Below are 19290 nucleotides of genomic sequence, written 5' to 3'. Positions count from 1 at the left end.
CGAGTGCAACTCGTTGATTCCATAGAATCCAGGAATCTTTTCTTTTTATTCGAAGTAACAGTCCTAAACAATATAAATGTGGCCTGAGCAAGAGAGTTGGATTAGGCGAGGAGCCACAATGGAGAAAATTGTTGGCACAGAGTTGATTGAACCAGATGGCCTATATCTGTAGCCCTAACATATTCTTGATTCTAAATGATTTCTGTAACAATTTAATTGTCTTAAATACTCAGTGAAATCTGCACATTTAGTGGGAATTGAAGTCAAAATGCCCTTTGTGAATTTTAATCTAAATGAAACTTAAGCGAGCAATACTTCTGTGACCATTCCGTCATGGTACTGGGGATGAGGACTACAGTTATGTGGAGCTGTGGAAGTTGTGATCATTTCATGACCCTATGATGAAACTCAGAAAAGGGTTGTCGGAGGAGGACGGTGTGACTGACTTTGTCAAAGACTGCACAGTTGCCATGGAGGACCGGGAGGGAGATTACACACTGATTACGGTTACCAAGCAAGTAGTATATGATTTTGCTCAAGTTTTTGGTGAAGTGACGGGCTGAAAATGGATTGGAGGAATTCAAGCATGGAATGGTGGGGAGGCTGATCATGATGTTTAGGAGCAGCAACACATTTGAGTACTTTGGGATTGAAGGTGGGATAGTAGTTTGCAAAGAGAGGTTGAGAGATATATTTTTAAGGAAGTAATGGGATAAGGTGATGGTGGTTCTTCTGGAAAGGATGGATGCAGTGCCTCAGGGAGGGAAGGATTTACAATCATGGCCAGAGAGGAATGTTAGCTTGTCAGCAACTAAGTGGGAATGGGGGTCAAAGGAGCAGAAGATAGGTCTCATGGACAAGTTGAAGACTGACCAGATGTGAGGGGAGGTGGGAGTAAAGCTGGTTAAAAGATGCAGGTTTAGGGGTTAGATCAGGGTGGAGAATATGGTGGAAATTTACCTTGGTGGACATGTAGTGTGTGGGGCAGCACAATAGCTAGCACTCCTGTCTAATAGTGCCAGGGACTCGGGTTCGATTCTTGGCTCGGGTCAATGTCTGTGAGGAGTCTGCAGGTTCTCCTCGTTTCTGTGTGGGTTTTCTCTGGGTGCACCAGTTTCCTCCCACAGTTTGAAAAACGTGTTGGTTAGGTGCATGGTAAATTGTCCCTCAGCATATTTGAACAGGCGCCGAAGTGTGGCAACTAGGGGATTTTCACAATAACTTCATTGCAGTGTTAATGTAAGCCTACTTGTGACACTAATAAACTTAAATGTAAACTTAGGGAGAGGCATTAAGCTGAACAAATGGTCTCAGTTTTGGTGGCAGTCTTCATTGGAGGTGAGAGGAGTAGGCAATTGTTAGATTAAGAAGACAGTTGATGTTGGGGAAAAAAAAATAGGTTATCTTTTCTCCCCAGTTGACCCCACAGTACTGGGTATTTTTAGCAGAGGAGGGTGAGGCCTGGTAACATTTGATATGGTCCAGCTAGTTGTTAGACCTGAACCCTTTGGTCGTGAGAGGGAGAAGATGGGAGCCATGCCAGGAGGATTTGATTTGATTTATTATTGTCACATGTATTAATATACAGTGAAAAGTATTGTTTCTTGCGTGCTATACAGACAAAACATACCATTCATAGAGAAGGAAACGAGAGAGTGCAGAATGTAGTGTTACAGTCATAGCTAAGGTGATGCAAAGTAAGTCCATTCAAAAGTCTTGACAGCAGCAGGGAAGAAGCTCTTCTTGAGTTGGTTGGTACGTGACCTCAGACTTTTATATCTTTTTCCTGAAGGAAGAAGATAGAAGAGAGAATGTCTGGGGTGGGTGGGGCCCTTAATTATGCTGACTGCTTTGCCGAGGCAGCGGGAAATGTAGACAGAGTCGGTGGATGGCAGGCTGGAGCAAGAGGGACTTGAAAGAGAGAAGGTGGCACTGGGGACAGGGGTATCAAATGTTGAAGGTTGAGCAGATAGCCAGCAACAGAATTGCTGCAAATGCTTGGGCACTTTGCTCAAACCCACCTTGTTTTCTTTTAACAGGTACAATTGCTGTATGAGCTGGCACACAGCATGAACAATGCCTGGGACAAAATCCAGAAGAAAGGCATCCTGCGGCAGTCTACCGCCCATCCCGAATCTGTCTTGGGACCAATGCCAGGGTCACCAGTAAGGAGTAGTGTCAGTACAGCAGCACCAGATGCCAGCACTTGCAGTCCATCTGCTGATATTGGGACCACCACAGAGGTAAAGACACTTCTCATCAGCCACAAAATTGGTTAATTTCTCATTTGAATCCATGTACATGATTCCCCTTCCTTATATTGTACTTTTATCTGTGACTGTAGCACACTATAATAACCTTTCATTGTTTCAATTTTGGCCATATGGAGAACCATTTGCATTCATTCACAATCTTGCCATTGGCAAATTGTCAAATGATTTAGTATCCTCCCTAAAAAAAGGGGATAAGAGGTTATTGGAAGTAGGCAGGAGTGTGGGGTTGAAGTTACAAGCAAATCTTATTGAATAGTGGGACAGGCTCAAATGTCTACTTTAGAATCATGGAATCCCTACAGTTCAGAAGGAGACCATTAGGCCCATATATGTTTGCACTGACTGTCCGACAGAGCGTCTTATCCAGATTTAATTGAGCTATACAAGACAATAATGGGGATTGACAAAGTAGAGGTAGAGAGGAAGTTTCCTCTTGTAGGACAGTCCAGAACAAGAGGCCATGGTTTTAGAATAAGAGGCTGCAGAACTAAAACAAAGATGGGGATTAATTACTTCTCTCAAAGGGTTTTGAGTCTGTGGAATTTACTATCTCAGGGCATGGAGGATGCAGTGACTTTGAGTAAATTTAAGGAAGAGGTGAACACATTTTTAATTAATAAGGATTTGAAGGGCTGTGGTGGACAGACAGCGAAGTGGAGTTGAAATTGAGGTGAGATTAGCCATGATTGGATTAAACGGTGGAGCAGGCTCGAGGGGGTAAATTTCCTACTCCTACTCCTTGTTCTTATGTTCTTTTTCTGTCCACCCTCCCGCTTGACCACTGATAAAGCTGCTCTGCATCATAAATTGGGAAATTTAACATCATGACAGAACAAAGAAAGATTAAATTTATATAGCGCCTTTTGTGACCTCAGGATCTCCCAGAGTACTTTATAGCCATCTGCTATTAAATGTCAGGTGGTAGTTGCTGGGTCATCCAAATCCCAAAGCGAAACTTGGACAAGTTATCACAATGATTTGCAATTTGTATTTTGTTATGAAAAGCTGACTGCATTGAAGTCAGGTGCAAAACTTCAAACAACTTTGAGATTTTGAGTATTAAATTGAAACAATTATTTACAAAAATAACTTAAACACACAAGATTACATTTGCACATTTAACAGTACTTCTACACTCATTTCCCAAAATATTTATGTTAATCTTGGAGCTAAGCATCCCTTTTAGACAATAGTCCTCATAGATTCCTCTATTAAAAAATTCAGTAAGATTAGCACAAACACCCAATGTTGCTGCAGGGGAAACATTACACTAGTTTTCCTCTCTCTCGCTCAATATTGGAAAACCAAAACTTGTATCAGAAATTTGCAGACACAACATTTGTCTTACCTGAGGGTAACTGCAGGCTTCTTATCTCACAGGTCTGTTTAGGATGCTGTTCAGTATCTCATGCAACACCTTTCTTCAATGTTTCTTTAAATACGTCTTTCCCCTTTCATCTTTAAATCTATTGTTTATAAGCCCCTTTGGAAGTTCTCTTTCCCAGAATACAAAGATCTTCCACGTTATCTTATGGCTACCACTTTTGGGTAAAAATAAATTTAATACTTTGCTTTATTCATCTATGATCTTTGCCAATTGTATGGTTTCCTGTTCTAATACAATAACTAAACTTCAAGTCACCATCCTTATCTCCTAATGCAGATTTTCATTCATGCTGTTCACTGCTTTTCCACCTTAGAGCTGCTTATCTCCATGTCAAAATACCTACTTCCACACCTCACCACTTCTTGATGTTTTTAATTGTGTGGTCTAACCACCTTCAGTTTATTCAGTTTATATTACTCACACATGGGTGCACACAAATGAGCCTGTTTCACAATACACCACGGTAATGTTGGTTTGATTTATTATTGTCACATGTATTGGTATATGATGAAAAGTATTGCTTCTGTGCAATACACAGACAAAGGATACCATACATTGAGTACATAGGGGAGAAGGAAAGAAGAGGGTGCAGAATATGGTGAGTTTAAAAGAGTTAGAGTGGAGTTTTAAAAGCATAGAATGAGAATAAAAGACAGAATTAGAGCATATGGCAGGGACAACTTGCGAGAAATTGCTACGCTCTGGCTCCGACTTGTGAACGTGGGAAAATATTGAAAAACATGACAAAGTACTTCTGAGTTCTGATCGTTGTATGTGGCAAACATGGCAGCCATTTTGCATGTAGCATGCTGCCAAAAATGACAATGTAATAATGACCAGATAATGTGGTTTTGCAATGTCAATTGAAAGATGAATATTGACCAAAATACCTGGGATATTCTTCCTTTTACATCCACTTAGGAGACTAAATTGCCTCTTAGTGTCAGGGGGGACTAGCTAGGGTTAGCGCATGGGGCCGGGGAGAGATTGTGGTCGGTGCAGACTTGATGGGCTGAGTGGCCTCCTTCTGCGCTGTAGGATTCTATGATGTTTTGAGCTGGACAAGACTGGGCCTTGATTTAACACCTCTCCTGAATGATGACATTTATGGCAGTGGTGCACTCCTTCAATACTGTACTGGAGAGTCACCCTTGATTATTATGAAATGGGATTTGAACCACCACTTTCTAACTGAGAGGCGAGATGATATCCACTGAGTGATGGCTGACTTAGGAGGGCAAAGACCTTCACGTTCAAAGTTCTTCCTCTGATTTTATACCAATGACAAGGAACTCTGGCAGGATTTTTAGAAGTACTACGTAAGTTTATTTGAAATTTTGTTGGTGAATTTGTGTGTGAGAATTATTTAAAATTTGAGGATATGAAAAACTATTTGCTAATTATTAACAAACCGTCTGATGAATAAATAGAAAGGAAGTGCTGACCAAAGGTATTTTCTTAATGTTGTCAATCTGAAAATGCAGCTTAGATGCTGGATGATTTTTCGTGTAGCCCACTCACACGATACTAAGACAACGTATGGAAACTTTGCTAAACTCTTACACTGCATCTATAATTTCTACAGAGGACAATTGCTGTGTACCCACACTACAGAGTGGTGAAAACTCAGCTGTGAAAGCCCAGAGTCATGGCCTGACCTAACACTGTGGAGCAAAGTGAAGACTTACTCCACATGACTTCAATCAGGATTAAGCGGTTATGGATTTACATCACATTAGTTTAGTGTTGGTTTGTGGTGAAAATTATGGGCAAAACTTTCAACCTCAGAAGGGGATGTTTACCTGGCATGAACTCATCGAGTGCTTTCTACAGGCTATGTTGGGATTCTGTTTACCAGTGACATCACTGCAGAGGTAAATGATAAAGACAAAATACTGCGGGTGCTGGAATCTGAAACAAAAACAGAAAATGCTGGAGAATCTCAGCAGGTCTGACAGCGTCTGTGGAGAGAGAATAGAGCCAATGTTTTGAGTCTGGATGATCCTTTATCAGAGCTGGAGGTAAATGAGGTGGGGTGGATATATGGCAGTAGACGTCTCGTATGGTTTCCTTTGTTCTCAACTCTGACAAAGTCATCCAGACTCGAAACATTGGCTCTGTTCTCTCTTCAGAGATGCTGTCAGACCCGACTGAGATTTTCCAGCATTTTCTGCTTTTGTTTCAGATTCCAGCATCCGCAGTATTTTGCCTTTATCTCTTTGAGGTCATGTTTAGCCATGGAGTCAAAGCATAGGAAAGGTTGATGCACAGGTAAAACTCATCGGTGCAACACATGTTTGCCATGAAAGCAATGTATGGGCAATTGCTCTACTTGTTAATGTTAAGCATCCTATTAAGATTTGTTCATTTTTCATGTTTTCATCACCTACTTGAGTTCTTAAAACTTTGCGAAGCATCAATCTAGTGCTGACTGGCAGTGTAGGAACTTGAGTCGGTTGTCACTTTAAAATTAATGTTGGAAAAGTCTTTAGCGAGACCATGCATGCCTTGTATCTGATCCTGAATCTATGGCCTCAACATACATAGCTAATGTTCATTTTAAGATGGTGTTGAATGTTGCTAAATGAGCTGTAAACGATGTTTCTCTCCGTTTTCAGAATCCAGACATGCCACTCAGCCTTGTGCTGGCAAATATAGTTATTGCATTTTCAGAATTGTTTGTCATGAATTAAAATGAAGACAGGAATATTTGCATCACATTCAATCCTATTAAGAAAACGTTAGTTGCGTTTCCAGCTTTTTATTTGAATGCCACACTTAGTACTGCTGAGAGTATTTCTTTTCAAGCTGGTGACCTTACACACGTCTCAAGTGCAGGGACTGACTCTATTTAGCTTCCTGAATTATGATGAAAATGGCAAAGCAGCGATGTGAGTCGTGGCACAAAGGGAGTGTTTAATCATTTATACCACCCCTGAGCTTAGAAATATTATGTTGTGCAAGCTGTGACAGCCCACTCTATCTGTTTACTCAAGTGGGAGAAGTAGTCGAACTGTTTGGTCCGCAGGGAGACTAAGTGATTGAACAAGAATGCACGACTGTTTTACTAAGGGGGAAGTATCAGAGTGCTGAAAAAGCGATCATCTCTGTGCCTCCAGGCAGCACAAGGGATGCAGACCTTATGTGTTTGTGCCTTTTGATGAATGAAGACAGTTTTCTTTTAAGGAAAATAAACTCTTCACTTTGTTAAATTCACAAAGCATCGAATAGTTGATGACATGCTTAAGCTTGTGTATAATTTGGCTTGCTGAGGTGTGGGAAAACATGTGTAAAATTCTGCAACATTCCTGACTTTTCCTACAGTTTGGAGAGGCAAGGAAAAGTAAAAATGCACGACTGATGGTAAAATGTGTTTCTGGCTTCGGATAGTGTTGCAAAATTAAAAACATGATCCAAATGGTATTCGCCATATCAAGAGTTTGAAATTTTCACGCAGACGATTGGCAAGGGTGAAATCATTCGTTCCTCTCAGATGATCAAAGACAACTGTAGAATGCTCCTCAGATAGGGTAACTTGGTACTTTAGTTGTGTTTGAGATTGGAGTTGATTGGCTGATCTGGATTGCAGCACCAATGGAAACAGTGTGATGCAACAGATGTTCAGTCCAAGATAATGTTTCATTTTGCTTTGCGCTCACCCATTCTTCAGATTAAAGTTCCTCCCTTTTGTATTTTGGTTTCACAAAAAATTGTTTTCAGCAATTAAGAAAGTACACCATCAAATATAATACATCGTATTTCAAAATTGATAAAAGATGTCTTTCGATGGGATGAGGATTCGCTGTTTACCTTGCAACTTTTTAAACCAAAACTTCCTTATTCTAGCAATTAAGGAGAGACCATTAGATGTAGGAGTGTACGGTCCACCGAGTATGCTCCACCATTCAGTGAGATCATGATGGGTCTGATATCACAATCCTCAACTCCACTTTCCTGCCTTATCCCCATAATCTTTCATTCCCTCACTGATTAAAAATCAGGTGTACCAATGCAAATATTATTGTTGGTAATGAACTTAAAACCATTCCAGTTTGGTTCAACGAGATATTTAACAATGGCAGCTTACTTTATGTTGCACTTTTAACAAAATTAGAAAGTCCTAAATAAAAACAGAAAGTACTGGATAAGTTCAGCAGGTCTGACAGCATCTGCCATGCCTGCTGAGTTTATCCCACATTTTCTGCTTTTCCTTATTCCAGATTTCCAGCATCCGCTTTTATAGAAAGTCCTAAGGCACGGTGGCACACTGGTTAGCACTGCTGCCTCACAGCGCTAGACATGGCTTTGATTCCCGGCTTAGGTCACTGTCTGTGTGGAGTTTGCACATTCTCCCCATGTCTCTGTGGGTTTCCTCCAGTTGCTCCGGTTTCCTCCCATATTCCAAAGATGTGCAGGTTAGCTGGATTGGCCAAGCTAAATTGTCCCTTGGAGTCGGGGGACTAGCTAAGGGAAATGCATGGGGTTACAGCGATAAGGTGTGGGTGGGATTGTGATCAGTGTAGACTTGATGGGCTGAATGGCCTCCTTCTGTAGGATGCGATGATTTCATGGGAGTGTTATCAGATCGAATTTGATATTGAGCCATGTGAGGAAATATTAGGATAAGTGACCAAAAACTTGCATGAAGAGCTCTATTCGAAAGGTAGACAGTGAGGTCAGGAGAGAATTTCAGAATTTAGCACCCAGGTCGTTGATGTTTCAGCTGTCTATGGTTGAGTGAAAAAAATTGGGAATGTGCACAAGGGCAGAATTAGAGGAGTTCTGACATATTGGTGGGTTCTAGATGTTGATTTTCTTTTGATTTGATTTATTATTGTCACATGGATTAAAATTAAAAGTTAAAGTTTATTTATTAGTTACAAGTAGGCTTACATTAGTATTGCAATGAAATTACTGTGAAAATTCCCTAGTCGCCACACTCCAATGCCTGCTCAGATACACTGAGGGAAAATTTAGCATGGCCATTGCACCTAACCAGCACACATTTCGGACTGTGGGAGGAAAGCGGAGCACCTGGAGGAAACTTACATAGGCACCGGGAGAACGTTCAGACTTTGCACGGATAGTGACCCAAGCCAGGATTTGAATTTGGGTCCGTGGTGCTGTGAGGCAGCAGTACTAACCACTATGCCACCATGCCATCCAATTACTATATAGTGAAAAGTATTGTTTCTTGCGCTATGTTGATGAAGCATACTGTACATAGAGAAGGAAAGGAGTGGATACAGAATGTAGTTACAGTCATAGCTAGGGTGTAGAGAAAAATCAATTCAATATGAGGTAGGGCCATTCAAAAGTCTGATGGCAGCAGGGAAGAAGCTGTTCTTGAGTTGGTTGGTGATTTGCAGTGTCACCATTATCAGAAATCTGCCTGATGTGAACACTCTGGGATTCATCATTGTCCATAAACTTAACAGGACCATCATATTAACAGCATGCTAAAAAAACAGAGCAAGGATCAGGTAATTTATAACTAATGGGTGTTCAACTCCTGATTCCTCCAAGCTTCTGTCACCTACAAGGCTCAAGTGAGGAATGTGATGGGAGTACTTGGCAATTACCTGCCTGGATGCAGCTATAGCAACAATGCAACGCAAAAGTTCACTCTCATCAAAGACAAAGCGAGCTATCCACTTGATTGATGCTGATGCCACTGGGCTCAATATTTATCTCTCAACCACTGCACTCTTGTGTGTGTGGCAAGATGCACTTCAGCAATTACCAAGTTCACTTCAACAGCAGTGTCTACTGCCATTAGAACAAAGCAGGATGGTCATGAGATAGCATCACCTACAAGTTTTTCTCCATCCTTGGACTAATCCCCTGTCCCGAGATTCCCTAACACCACCTTGGAAGCTCCATCACACAGACAGCGAATTAATGAATGGCAAGTTCATCTCTTTCGAGTGATTGACAGATGAATATCGACAAAGGCCACTTCTACCCTCTTCAAATAGTCTTTTGTGCTTTAGTGCTTTCACTGGGGATTTCCCATCTGTAATGCAACTCTCCCTCCATGTTGCACTTGATCAGCGGCCTAGATTCTGCTGAAACCTGGAATCAAGCTTGCACTCAGAGCCTTCCTGCTTGGGCAGGTTGACCAATGATGCAACATGTCACTCATTTCACTAATGCTTCGCCTCAAAAAAAAAATCTTGTGTCTGTACATTATGCCAGAATTGGCAATTGCCCTTGTGATTTGGTTGCTGTGCTGGCAAGTCAAGAGCAACTCCAATGCGATGGGGATATTGGAGGAGCTGAAAAGGAAATTGGGACTAAACCTTGGGTAAGCATTTTAAGTTTTTCCATATGTTCATTTTTACATAATAGTATTGCTGTGGTTCTGCTTTTGAGCAGTTATTTGCTGTCGGAAAGTTTGAATGAAGAAATCGATGACAGTATTCATATGGTACACATTGCAACTGTCAAATATAGTTGGTTTTTGTTTTAAAAAAAAACTCTCTAGCTCTCTCTCCTCCTTACAACCTACCTCTTTGACCAATCTTTTGGCCACCTGCCCGAACATCTCATTCTGCAACTCAGTATAAGATTTTATTTGACAGTCGCCCCTGTGAAGCGGCTTGCATTGGATATGAGGCACAGAAACAGGCCATTCGGCACAACCTGTTGATTAGGTTGTTTTCTCATCTTGAGCTTGGGCATTGAAGATACTATATAAATGCAAGATGTTGTTGCTGTGAAACTTAATCATACATTTTCAAAAAGTGAAATGGCTTTAGATTTAAAAAAATGCATGTTTATATTGCGAGCTACCAACTCGAAACTTGTGACTTTAAGACTAGCCGTGTAAGTTTACTTATTAGTCACAACTGGTTGACAGTAACATGGCAATGAAGTTACTGTGAAGGTCCCCTAGTTGCCACATTCCGGTATCAGTTTGGGTATACTGAGGGAGAATTTAGCATGGCTTTGTCAGCTTTGGAATGCTGCGTACGGTTCTGGTCACCGTATTATAGAAAGCGTATTATTAAACTAGAAAGAATGCAGAAACAATTTACCAGGATGCTACCAGGACTTGATGGTTTGAGTTATAAGGAGAGGCTGGATAGGCTGGGACTTTTTTCTCTGGAGTGAAAAGGGCTGAGAGGTGATCTTATAGAGGGCATAGATCAACTAGATAGTCAATATCTTTTCCAAAATGTAGAGGAGTCTAAAACAAGAGGGCATAGGTTTAAGGTGAGAGGGGAGAGATACAGAAGTATCCAGAGGGAATTTTTTTCACACAGAGAGTGGGGAGTGTCTGGGATAAGCTGCCAGAGGTAGTGGTAGAGGCGGGTGCAGTTTTGTCTTTTAAAAAGCATTTAGTCAATTGCATGGGTAAAATGGATATAAAAGGATATGGGCCAAATGTGGGCAATTGGGACTAGCTTCGGGGGTTTAAAAAAGGGCGGCATGGACAGGTTGGGTTGAAGGGCCTGCTTCCATGCCGTAAACCTTTGTGACTCTATGACTTGACAAAAGGTCACCTGGACTCAAAATGTCAGCCCTTTTCTCTCCTTACAAATGCTGCCAGACCTGCTGAGATTTTCCAGCATTTTCCTTTTTGGCAAGGGAGTACATTGGATTGCTCCATTTCAAAGGTGAATTTGAGTACAAGATGGAGCCTATGAAGGCACACAAGGAAATTGTTACTTGCAGCTACAGATTTAAATATAGACAATATATCACCTAACATGATGGAAATATGCAAACGGTCGAAGGTTAAATGTCATTTCAACAAAGACACGTTTCTCATGAACCCCAAGAAAGGTGTTTGTGGGAGCCAGACCTAAATGGGATCTCATTGCTGCCTCAAATGCCATCTATTTGAGGCAGCAAATTAGCTCAACCATTTAGCCAAATCACGTTGTGCAGAACTGGCCATAGATAAGATAGGGTGTAAAGGGACGTCACTCGTGTGTCTTGGGCGTGCCGTACATAAGATCAAGTTCTAAGATTTGGCACAATGGACATATGATTAAGGTTTGAACAAGTGGAATCAATGGACAATAAGCAGAATGGATAGCAAGTTGGCCACTGAATAGAAAGCAAAGATGAGGAATAAAAGCAATGAAGTTGGGAAAAGATGTTCCGATGAATTGGTGCAAGGAAGACTTGTTTGCTATTTCCATAAATGATTTGGTCTCAAGTATTGAAATGTCAAATTTTGAAAATGATGCCAAATTGGAACAAGGAATAGACATCAATAAAATTGCAGAATGGGCATGCAGTTGGCAAATGAGCTTCAGTACAGATGAATGTGAAATGGTGTGTTTTGGTGAGAGGAACAAAGCTATATACTCCTTTGAAAATAAGTCTATAAATAGACAAATCACTCAAGGGAGCAATGCAGGTTATAAAGGCCATTAAAAATAATGCTTTTCTCGAGAGAGAGAATTAAAAAGTGGAGTGGTTTTGTTAAAATTATTCAGCACCTTGGTGGGGCACATCTAGAGTACTTTGAATAGGTTTGTCTTCATGTTATGTATATCGAGGTACTGGAGAAGGCACGGAAGATTCCTATGAATGATACTAGAACCTGTATTTTGTAAATTGTACTTCAAGGAACGATTTAACAGACTGATGCTCTTTTCCTTACAAAAGAAGAGACTGAGGGTGATCTGATCACGGTCTTTAAGATTATGAAAGGCTTTGAAAGGGTAGCTGTGAGTGGACATTTCCACCTGTGGGCAGATTAGATCTAGGGGCCATAAATATAGGATATTTACTAATTTAAATCCAGCTTTGAAATCTTTGCCCAGAGAGTAGTTAAAATCTGGAACTTGCTACCATAAGGAGTAGTTGAGACATTTAAGGGGAAGTCAGAAAAACACATGAGGAAGAGAGGAACAAAAGTTAAGGGTGGGAGATGGCTCACTTGGAGCAGAAACACCAACATGGATCTTTTGGGCCTAACAGTTCTATTCTATAAATCCTATGTAATACGGTGTAATAATTGGCAGGAAATGAGACTTTTTTTAATGCAGTGAATTGCTATGATCTAAAATACATTACCTAAATGGGCGATAGCAGCAAATTCAGTAATGAATTTCAAAAGGGAATTGGACAAATGCTTGAAAGGGAGAAATCTGAAAGGAGAAAAGGGTAGGGCTATGCTGAAAAAGCAGGAAAGTGCAACTAGTTGGCTAGCACTTCCAAAGAGCCAAATTACCACCTCCTGTGCTGTGTGATTCTATATTCAGCATTTCCATTGGTAGGAAAATGACATGCGCATTCTATCCTTTTAGTGATACTGTGCCATATATATATTACTATTATTGCAGACATTTACGCTGGTCTACAAAAGATCAGTGGTACCAATCTTAAATCTTAAAGTTATGTGAGGATGTGAATTATGCTGGACTTTGTACATGGTGGCTCAGTAAGTTAAGCAACTTACAACTTAATATAGAATTGGGCCATGTGTCTATAACTTGCATTGATACATTCCCTTTAACACAGAAAACTGTCCAAAGTTCTTTCACACAGCAGGAATTAAGAAAATAGTGCAAGGTGGAATATTGGCAGGGCTGGATATTTGTGTCAGGGGTACTGATGGGGAGGGAGGAAGGGCTTGTCACCTTGAGGAGATGTCAGTGGTTGCGAGGGGTGAGGCCATGAAGGGATTTAAACACAAGAATAACATTTTAAAATGGCGACTTTAGCAGTCAGAAGCCAAGTTGGACATGGGTGAGGAGGACTTAGCATTGGTATAGAATTGTAAAATGGATAAATGTGTTTTGAATGAGATGGAGCTTGCAACTGATTAAAACCTGTTTGAGAATTTTGTACAGGTTCAGAGGCGATTGGACTGAATTGAGGGAGGGTGGTGGTGGACAATAATATGCAAGTGAAAGGAAGAGATTTTGTGAGAACAGCAACAACTTGCATTTATATGGTGCCTTTAACATGCTAAAATATCCCAAAATGCCCCACAGTTGCATTATCAAACAAAATTTGGCACTAAGCCACATCAAAAAGATAGTAGATTTTGACCAAAGACTTGGCAAAGCAATTGGGCGGGATTTTATGGCCTCGCTTGGAGACCGGATATTCCCACCAAAGGTCAACGGAAATTTCCATTGTCGGATGCTCGCCTGCTTCAATCCTGTGGCTGGCGAGCTGGTAGAGTTCCAGCGATTGTATTCAGCCCCTCCAATGAACTTGGTTATTCATTCTGTTTCCCTCTTGAACACAGTGCAAAGCTGAAGCAGGCTGTTTACAGTCTCGGTATCCTATTTAACCATGAGTTGATTCCCCACGTAGCCATCACAGAGGCTGCATACTTTCATTTCCATACAGTTATCTGTTGCCATCTGCTGCTAAAGCCTCATCTGTGTTTTCAATGCCACCCATGCTCTCCTGGCCACTCTCCCGTCTTTCATGCTCTATAAACTTAAAGTCATTGAAAAATCTACTGCTGTTTTTCTAACTCACACCAGTCCCATTTACTATTATCCCCTGTATTCACTGACTTACTTTGCCTCCTACTCCACCATAACACAAATTCCCATCCTGGTGTCCAAATCCCTTCAGGGCCTCCTTGCCACTTTGTACCTGAGTCACTCTTTCCAACTGTACAAACCTTCTGGAACATGGTGGTCCTCTAACATTTGTTTCTCCTCCATTCTTTGCCCCACCATCAGTGGTGGTGTCTTCGGCCCTCTGATATTTTGTAAAACCAGGTGGTATTCTACTTGGCCCATGGAACAAAGAGGTGCTTGACGGGCTTTGTTGATCCGTTTCTTGACCGTTCATATTCTTGTTGCTCCCTGAAAGTCAGAGTTGCATGGAGAAAATCTAATAGCCGTGATTTTCGTGGTGATGACTGGTGACACCAGAAGACGGTTAGAAACTCCAGCGACCCACACTCCAGAAAAAGATCTGAAAAAAAAAATTGGGCCTCTCTTCAATCCTGACAATCTGGGGTCCAGATGATGCTATGAACTCTTTGTTGCACTGTATGAAATCATCTAAAGCTCTTGAGAATTCTGAAGACTTCCAGCCAATCTTTTATCTCTTATATAGTTTTGTTTGGACCTTAAGCCCCCCTATAATTGAGCTTTAAAACTGCAAAATAAATCCCTCTTTATACCCTATAGGGGAATGAGCCATCTTCTGCAGCGATTAAGTCATCATGGTTTCTGTTTTCAAAGTTTAAAACTACTTTTAAATCGTCATTGTTTTAATTTTATTAAGACCATATTTGAGCGATCGGGGCTAAAATTTAATCAAGGAGCTCAAATGATATTCAGACAATATTCAAGTTTTGCTTATTACATCATCCAAACCCTTCAACTAACCGCTTTTCTCACTGCCAACTGTCAGAATTTTATAGCTCTAAACACGTAGTGCAGTGGGTTTTTTCAGCATCTTTTATGTGTGACCTCTTGCAAATGCTGACACTCCCGGGGACTGCTTGTTCTGACTTCCAACAGACGGAGTTAGCTACCCAAATTTCAGTAGAAATGTTGAGTTGCATATAGCAACTGAAATAAATCAACAAATACAGAAAGCTATGGGGTAGAGAATTCCAGAGACTGAGCGCTAGTGGCCAGTTCCCAGACAGGCAGCCGTTTGATTACTTCATGCATCTCAGTTTGAAATCCTATGACTTAGCATGGTGAGGAAATGGGAAACATGAAAGGGAAATTAAACTCTGCTAATGAGTATTTACAACAATACCTCCCTAGTTTTGTTTTATTTTCAGGGAACATCCAGTTGCCAAGCTTTTAATTTCTAAGCTATGCTGCATTCTGCCTTGACGTCATCGGGAGATGTCATCATCGCAATGAAACAATATATAGTCCTTATGCCTCCCCAGATAATATTGGGTGGAATTTGCTGATAGAATAATAGTGTGGGAACATTGTACGCCATTATTAATGTGCAAATTGGCCGACAACTTGTGGAGGTTTTTTTTTGTCCTTTCTCTCTTTTTCCTCTCTCTCTCTTTTTCTATCTTAATCCATACTCTCTTCCCCTCTTTTTACTTATCTTTGGGCACCTGAACTGATGTTGTATTTCACTCAGTCTAATTCACCCTCCTCCTTGCTCCTCGCTCTTTTTATTTCTCAATCTTCAGTTTTCCATGGTTAAGAAGATAGACAGTTGGCCCCGTTGTCCACCAAGGCCCCACTGCATTGTCGTCAACTCATATTTTCAGCAACTTACAGAGGGATTAAGAAAAAGTGCAGGAAAAGGTCAATCACCCTGCAAGATAACCCACTCCATCAAACTCCAGCCTAAATTTATGTATAATTTCCTATGAATAGAATTGTGTCTGATTCTAGTTGACCATATGCTGCTTTTTGAACTAAAATAGTACCTTGGAATATTTAACTTCTTTTGAAGATACTGCTCCAGCTTTTAGGCTTGGACTCTTAAGGCCAGAAGATGGAGGAGCAGAAGTTGGCCATTTGGCCCACTGAATTTGCTCCGTCTTTCAATGAGATCACGACTTATCTGATATGATAATCTTCAACTTCACTTTCCTGCCTTATCCCCCTAACCCACAATTCCCTTACTGATTATATCAGCCTTGAACATACTTAAAGACCTAGGGGGCGATCTTACCACCTGTTCACTCCATGCTTCTGCTGCAGTGAGGTTGGAGAATTTGGCACCTAGCCAAATCTCTGTTCACTGCAGCAGGATGGGAAAATCCCATCGGCGTGAACTGTGGTATGATTTTGGCCCCAGTGTCCACATCTCTCTGCGGTATCCTCTGAGAGAAGATATTCCTCCTCACCTCTATGTATTCATCATCTGCAATATTACTTCTCCAGTATATCAGTTTTGCAGCCAAGCTGCTTGGAATATACACCGTGTGAGCACTAGTGTTAATGATCTAAACCTCACCTCTCTAACCCTGTCTTTGAAGATCCTTGCCAAAACCTACCTCATTGGCTAGGCTGTCCTAATGTCCCCTCATATGGCTTGGTGAAATGAAGTTGGACATTTTTGCTACCTTAAAGGCGTTTTATAGGCCTAAACTTTATTGTAATCTCCGACCTTTACAGAAACCTCTAGAACCGAAAGGATGGTTTCTTAGTGCATCAAGGGCTCTTTGAAACTTTGTGTGATTATTAAGTTTGGAAATGATGTAATCCAATCCAAAACTCAGGTGTTAAATCTAAACAAAAGAAACTATGAAGATAAGCGGGGCAAGTTGGCTGTGGTGGATTGGGAAAATATGTTAAAAGGTATGACAGTATTTTAAAAGGCATTCAAAGAACTGATACATCATTTACAACAAATAGGTTATCCACGTTGATAGGAGGTACAGAATATTCCTGAAATGGTGAGGTTGGGAAGCACTGATGTCCAAAAGGGACCTGGTTCTTCTTCTTTGGAAGTCACTGAAAAGCAATTTGTAGATGCAGCAAGCATTTGGGAAGGCAGATGTTATGTTGGCTTTTATCACAAGACAATTTGAGTACAGGAGGAAACATGTCTTGCTTCAGTTGTATACAACCATGATTAGACTGCATCTAGAATATTGTGTACAGTTTTGGTCCCCTTACCTTAGGAAAGAAATACTTGCCGTGGTTGGAGTGCAGCGGTGGTTCCCCAAACTAGCATCTGAAATAACCCATTTGTCCTGTAAGGAGAGATTGAGGATACTGGGTCTGTATTCTGTGGAATTCAGAAGAAGGAGAGGTGATCTTATTGAAATTTACAAAATTCTTCAAAGGTTAGACGGGGTAGATGCAGATAGAAGGTTTCACCTGGTTGGGTGTGTCATGGATAGAGTCTCAGAATAAAAGGACAAGACATTTAAGACTGTTACGAGGAAGAATTTCTTCACTCATAAAGTGGGGTGAATCTTTGGCGTTCTCTACCCCAGATAAGCTCAGTCATTGAGTATGTTGAAAACAGAGGTCAGTGGATTTCAAGATAATGATGACATGAAGGGATATGGGACCAGTGCACAAAGATGTTGTTGGCATGAAAGATCAGCTACCATCTAATTGACTGGCAGAACGGGCTCGAGAGGCTGACTTCTGCTTCTATTTTCATCTGTTGCTCTGTTCCATTTATGTGAGCTAAGAAGACAATTGTTTTTATAAGGAGGGCCTCCAATTTTTCTGCACTCCCTCAGGATGGCGCTTCAGTGTTAGCTGCACTTTTCAACTGAAATCCCTGGGTTGGTACTGATACAGAGAAACTATGTCGGTGGCCACTTTTATTCCTGTATGGTTTACTGATAACCGGCTGGCATTACAGCCATTGATTAGGAAGACATATCATGGCTATTAAATTTTTATTTTCTGATATTCTAGAATTTTTTTTTCTAGTTTTGGATTGAATTCTTTGATTTTGTCCATTTGGCTGAGGCAGTAACTGTCTTGACTAATCTTATGCTCATCAAATCTATCTAGCACAAAAGACATTGGAGGTCAAACATCTCAGTCCCAGGATGTCACTGTAGGGGCTGCTTCATCAGTGAATTTCCAGAACTGAGGATGTTCACTCATGACCGCAGATGTTGAGCACCATTCGCGACTCCTCAGATTCTGAAGCAGTCCGTGTCCATATTCAGCAAGACTTGGACAACCATAAGGCTTTGAGAGACAAGTAATATTAATTCCGCTCAAGGGAGAGCCAATGACTGTCTCCAACACATCTCCCCTTCTCATTCCATGGCATTACCTTTGCTGAATACCCACTATCATCATACTGGGGGTTAACATTAGTAAGAAGTCTCACAACACCAGGTTAAAGTCCAACAGATTTATTTGGCAGCAAACGTTACGAGCTTTCGGGGCTCTGTCCATTCGTCAGGTGAGTGGGTGATCACAAACAGGGCATATAAAGGCACACATTCAGTTTACAGAATACTGATTAGAATGCGAGTCTTTACAGCTAATAAGTCTAAGGTGCAGACAATGTGAGTGGAGATAGCATTGAGTATAGGTTAAAGAGATGTGTATTGTCTCCAGACAGGACAGTAAGTGAGATGTTGCAAACCCAGGCAAGTCATGGGGTTACAAATAGTGTGACATGAACCCAAGATCTCGGTTGAGGTCGTCCTCCTGCGTAGAATTTGGCTATAAGTTTCTGCTCAGTGACTCTGTGCTGTTGTGTGTTGTGAAGGCTGCCTTGGAGAACGTTTACCCGAAGGTCAGAGGCTAAGTGCCCGTGACTGCTTAATCACCAACAGGAACATTTAGAGAATGGTCTTGCCTAGTGATCGTCGAGCGGTGTTCGTTTCATCCATTGTCGTAGCGTCTGCGTGGTCTCCCCAATGTACCATGCCTCGGGACATCCTTTCCTGCAGTGTGTCAGGTAGACAATGTTGGCCTCGTTGCAAGAGTATGCACCATGTATCTGGTGGATGGTACTCTCATGTGAGATGATGACATCCATGTCGATGACAAACACGGGACATGGTGGACAGAGTACCCTTCGTTATCCAGTACTTCCCCGGAGTGGAGAAACTACAACATCTCTTCCGAAGTCTTCAACATGTCATTGATGAAGACGAGCATCTCGCCAAGATCATCCCCACACCCCCACTTCTTGCTTTCAAACAACCGCACAACCTCAAACAGACCACTGTCTGCAGCAAACTACTAGTCTTCAGGAGAACAGTGACTACAACAC

At 41.3% G+C, this 19290-nt stretch overlaps 1 protein-coding gene across 9 annotated transcripts in view; it reads left to right on the top strand.

Moving 5' to 3' along the window:
- Positions 1–19290, top strand: part of vps13b (vacuolar protein sorting 13 homolog B) — a 942410-nt gene that overhangs the window by 604243 nt on the left and 318877 nt on the right. For all 9 annotated transcript variants that reach the window (XM_080194714.1, XM_080194711.1, XM_080194717.1 and 6 more), the window contains exon 25: positions 2040–2243. In XM_080194714.1, coding sequence (XP_080050840.1) covers positions 2040–2243 — 204 coding nt within the window. The remainder of the gene's footprint in view (positions 1–2039; positions 2244–19290) is intronic.

This window comes from Carcharhinus amblyrhynchos, chromosome 8, assembly GCF_965287045.1.
Source record: "Carcharhinus amblyrhynchos chromosome 8, sCarAmb.v2.hapA, whole genome shotgun sequence".
NCBI classification, from domain to species: Eukaryota; Metazoa; Chordata; class Chondrichthyes; order Carcharhiniformes; family Carcharhinidae; genus Carcharhinus; species Carcharhinus amblyrhynchos.
The sequence above is the reverse complement of the archived record's forward strand: the minus strand, read 5'-3'. Positions and strand labels throughout refer to the sequence as shown.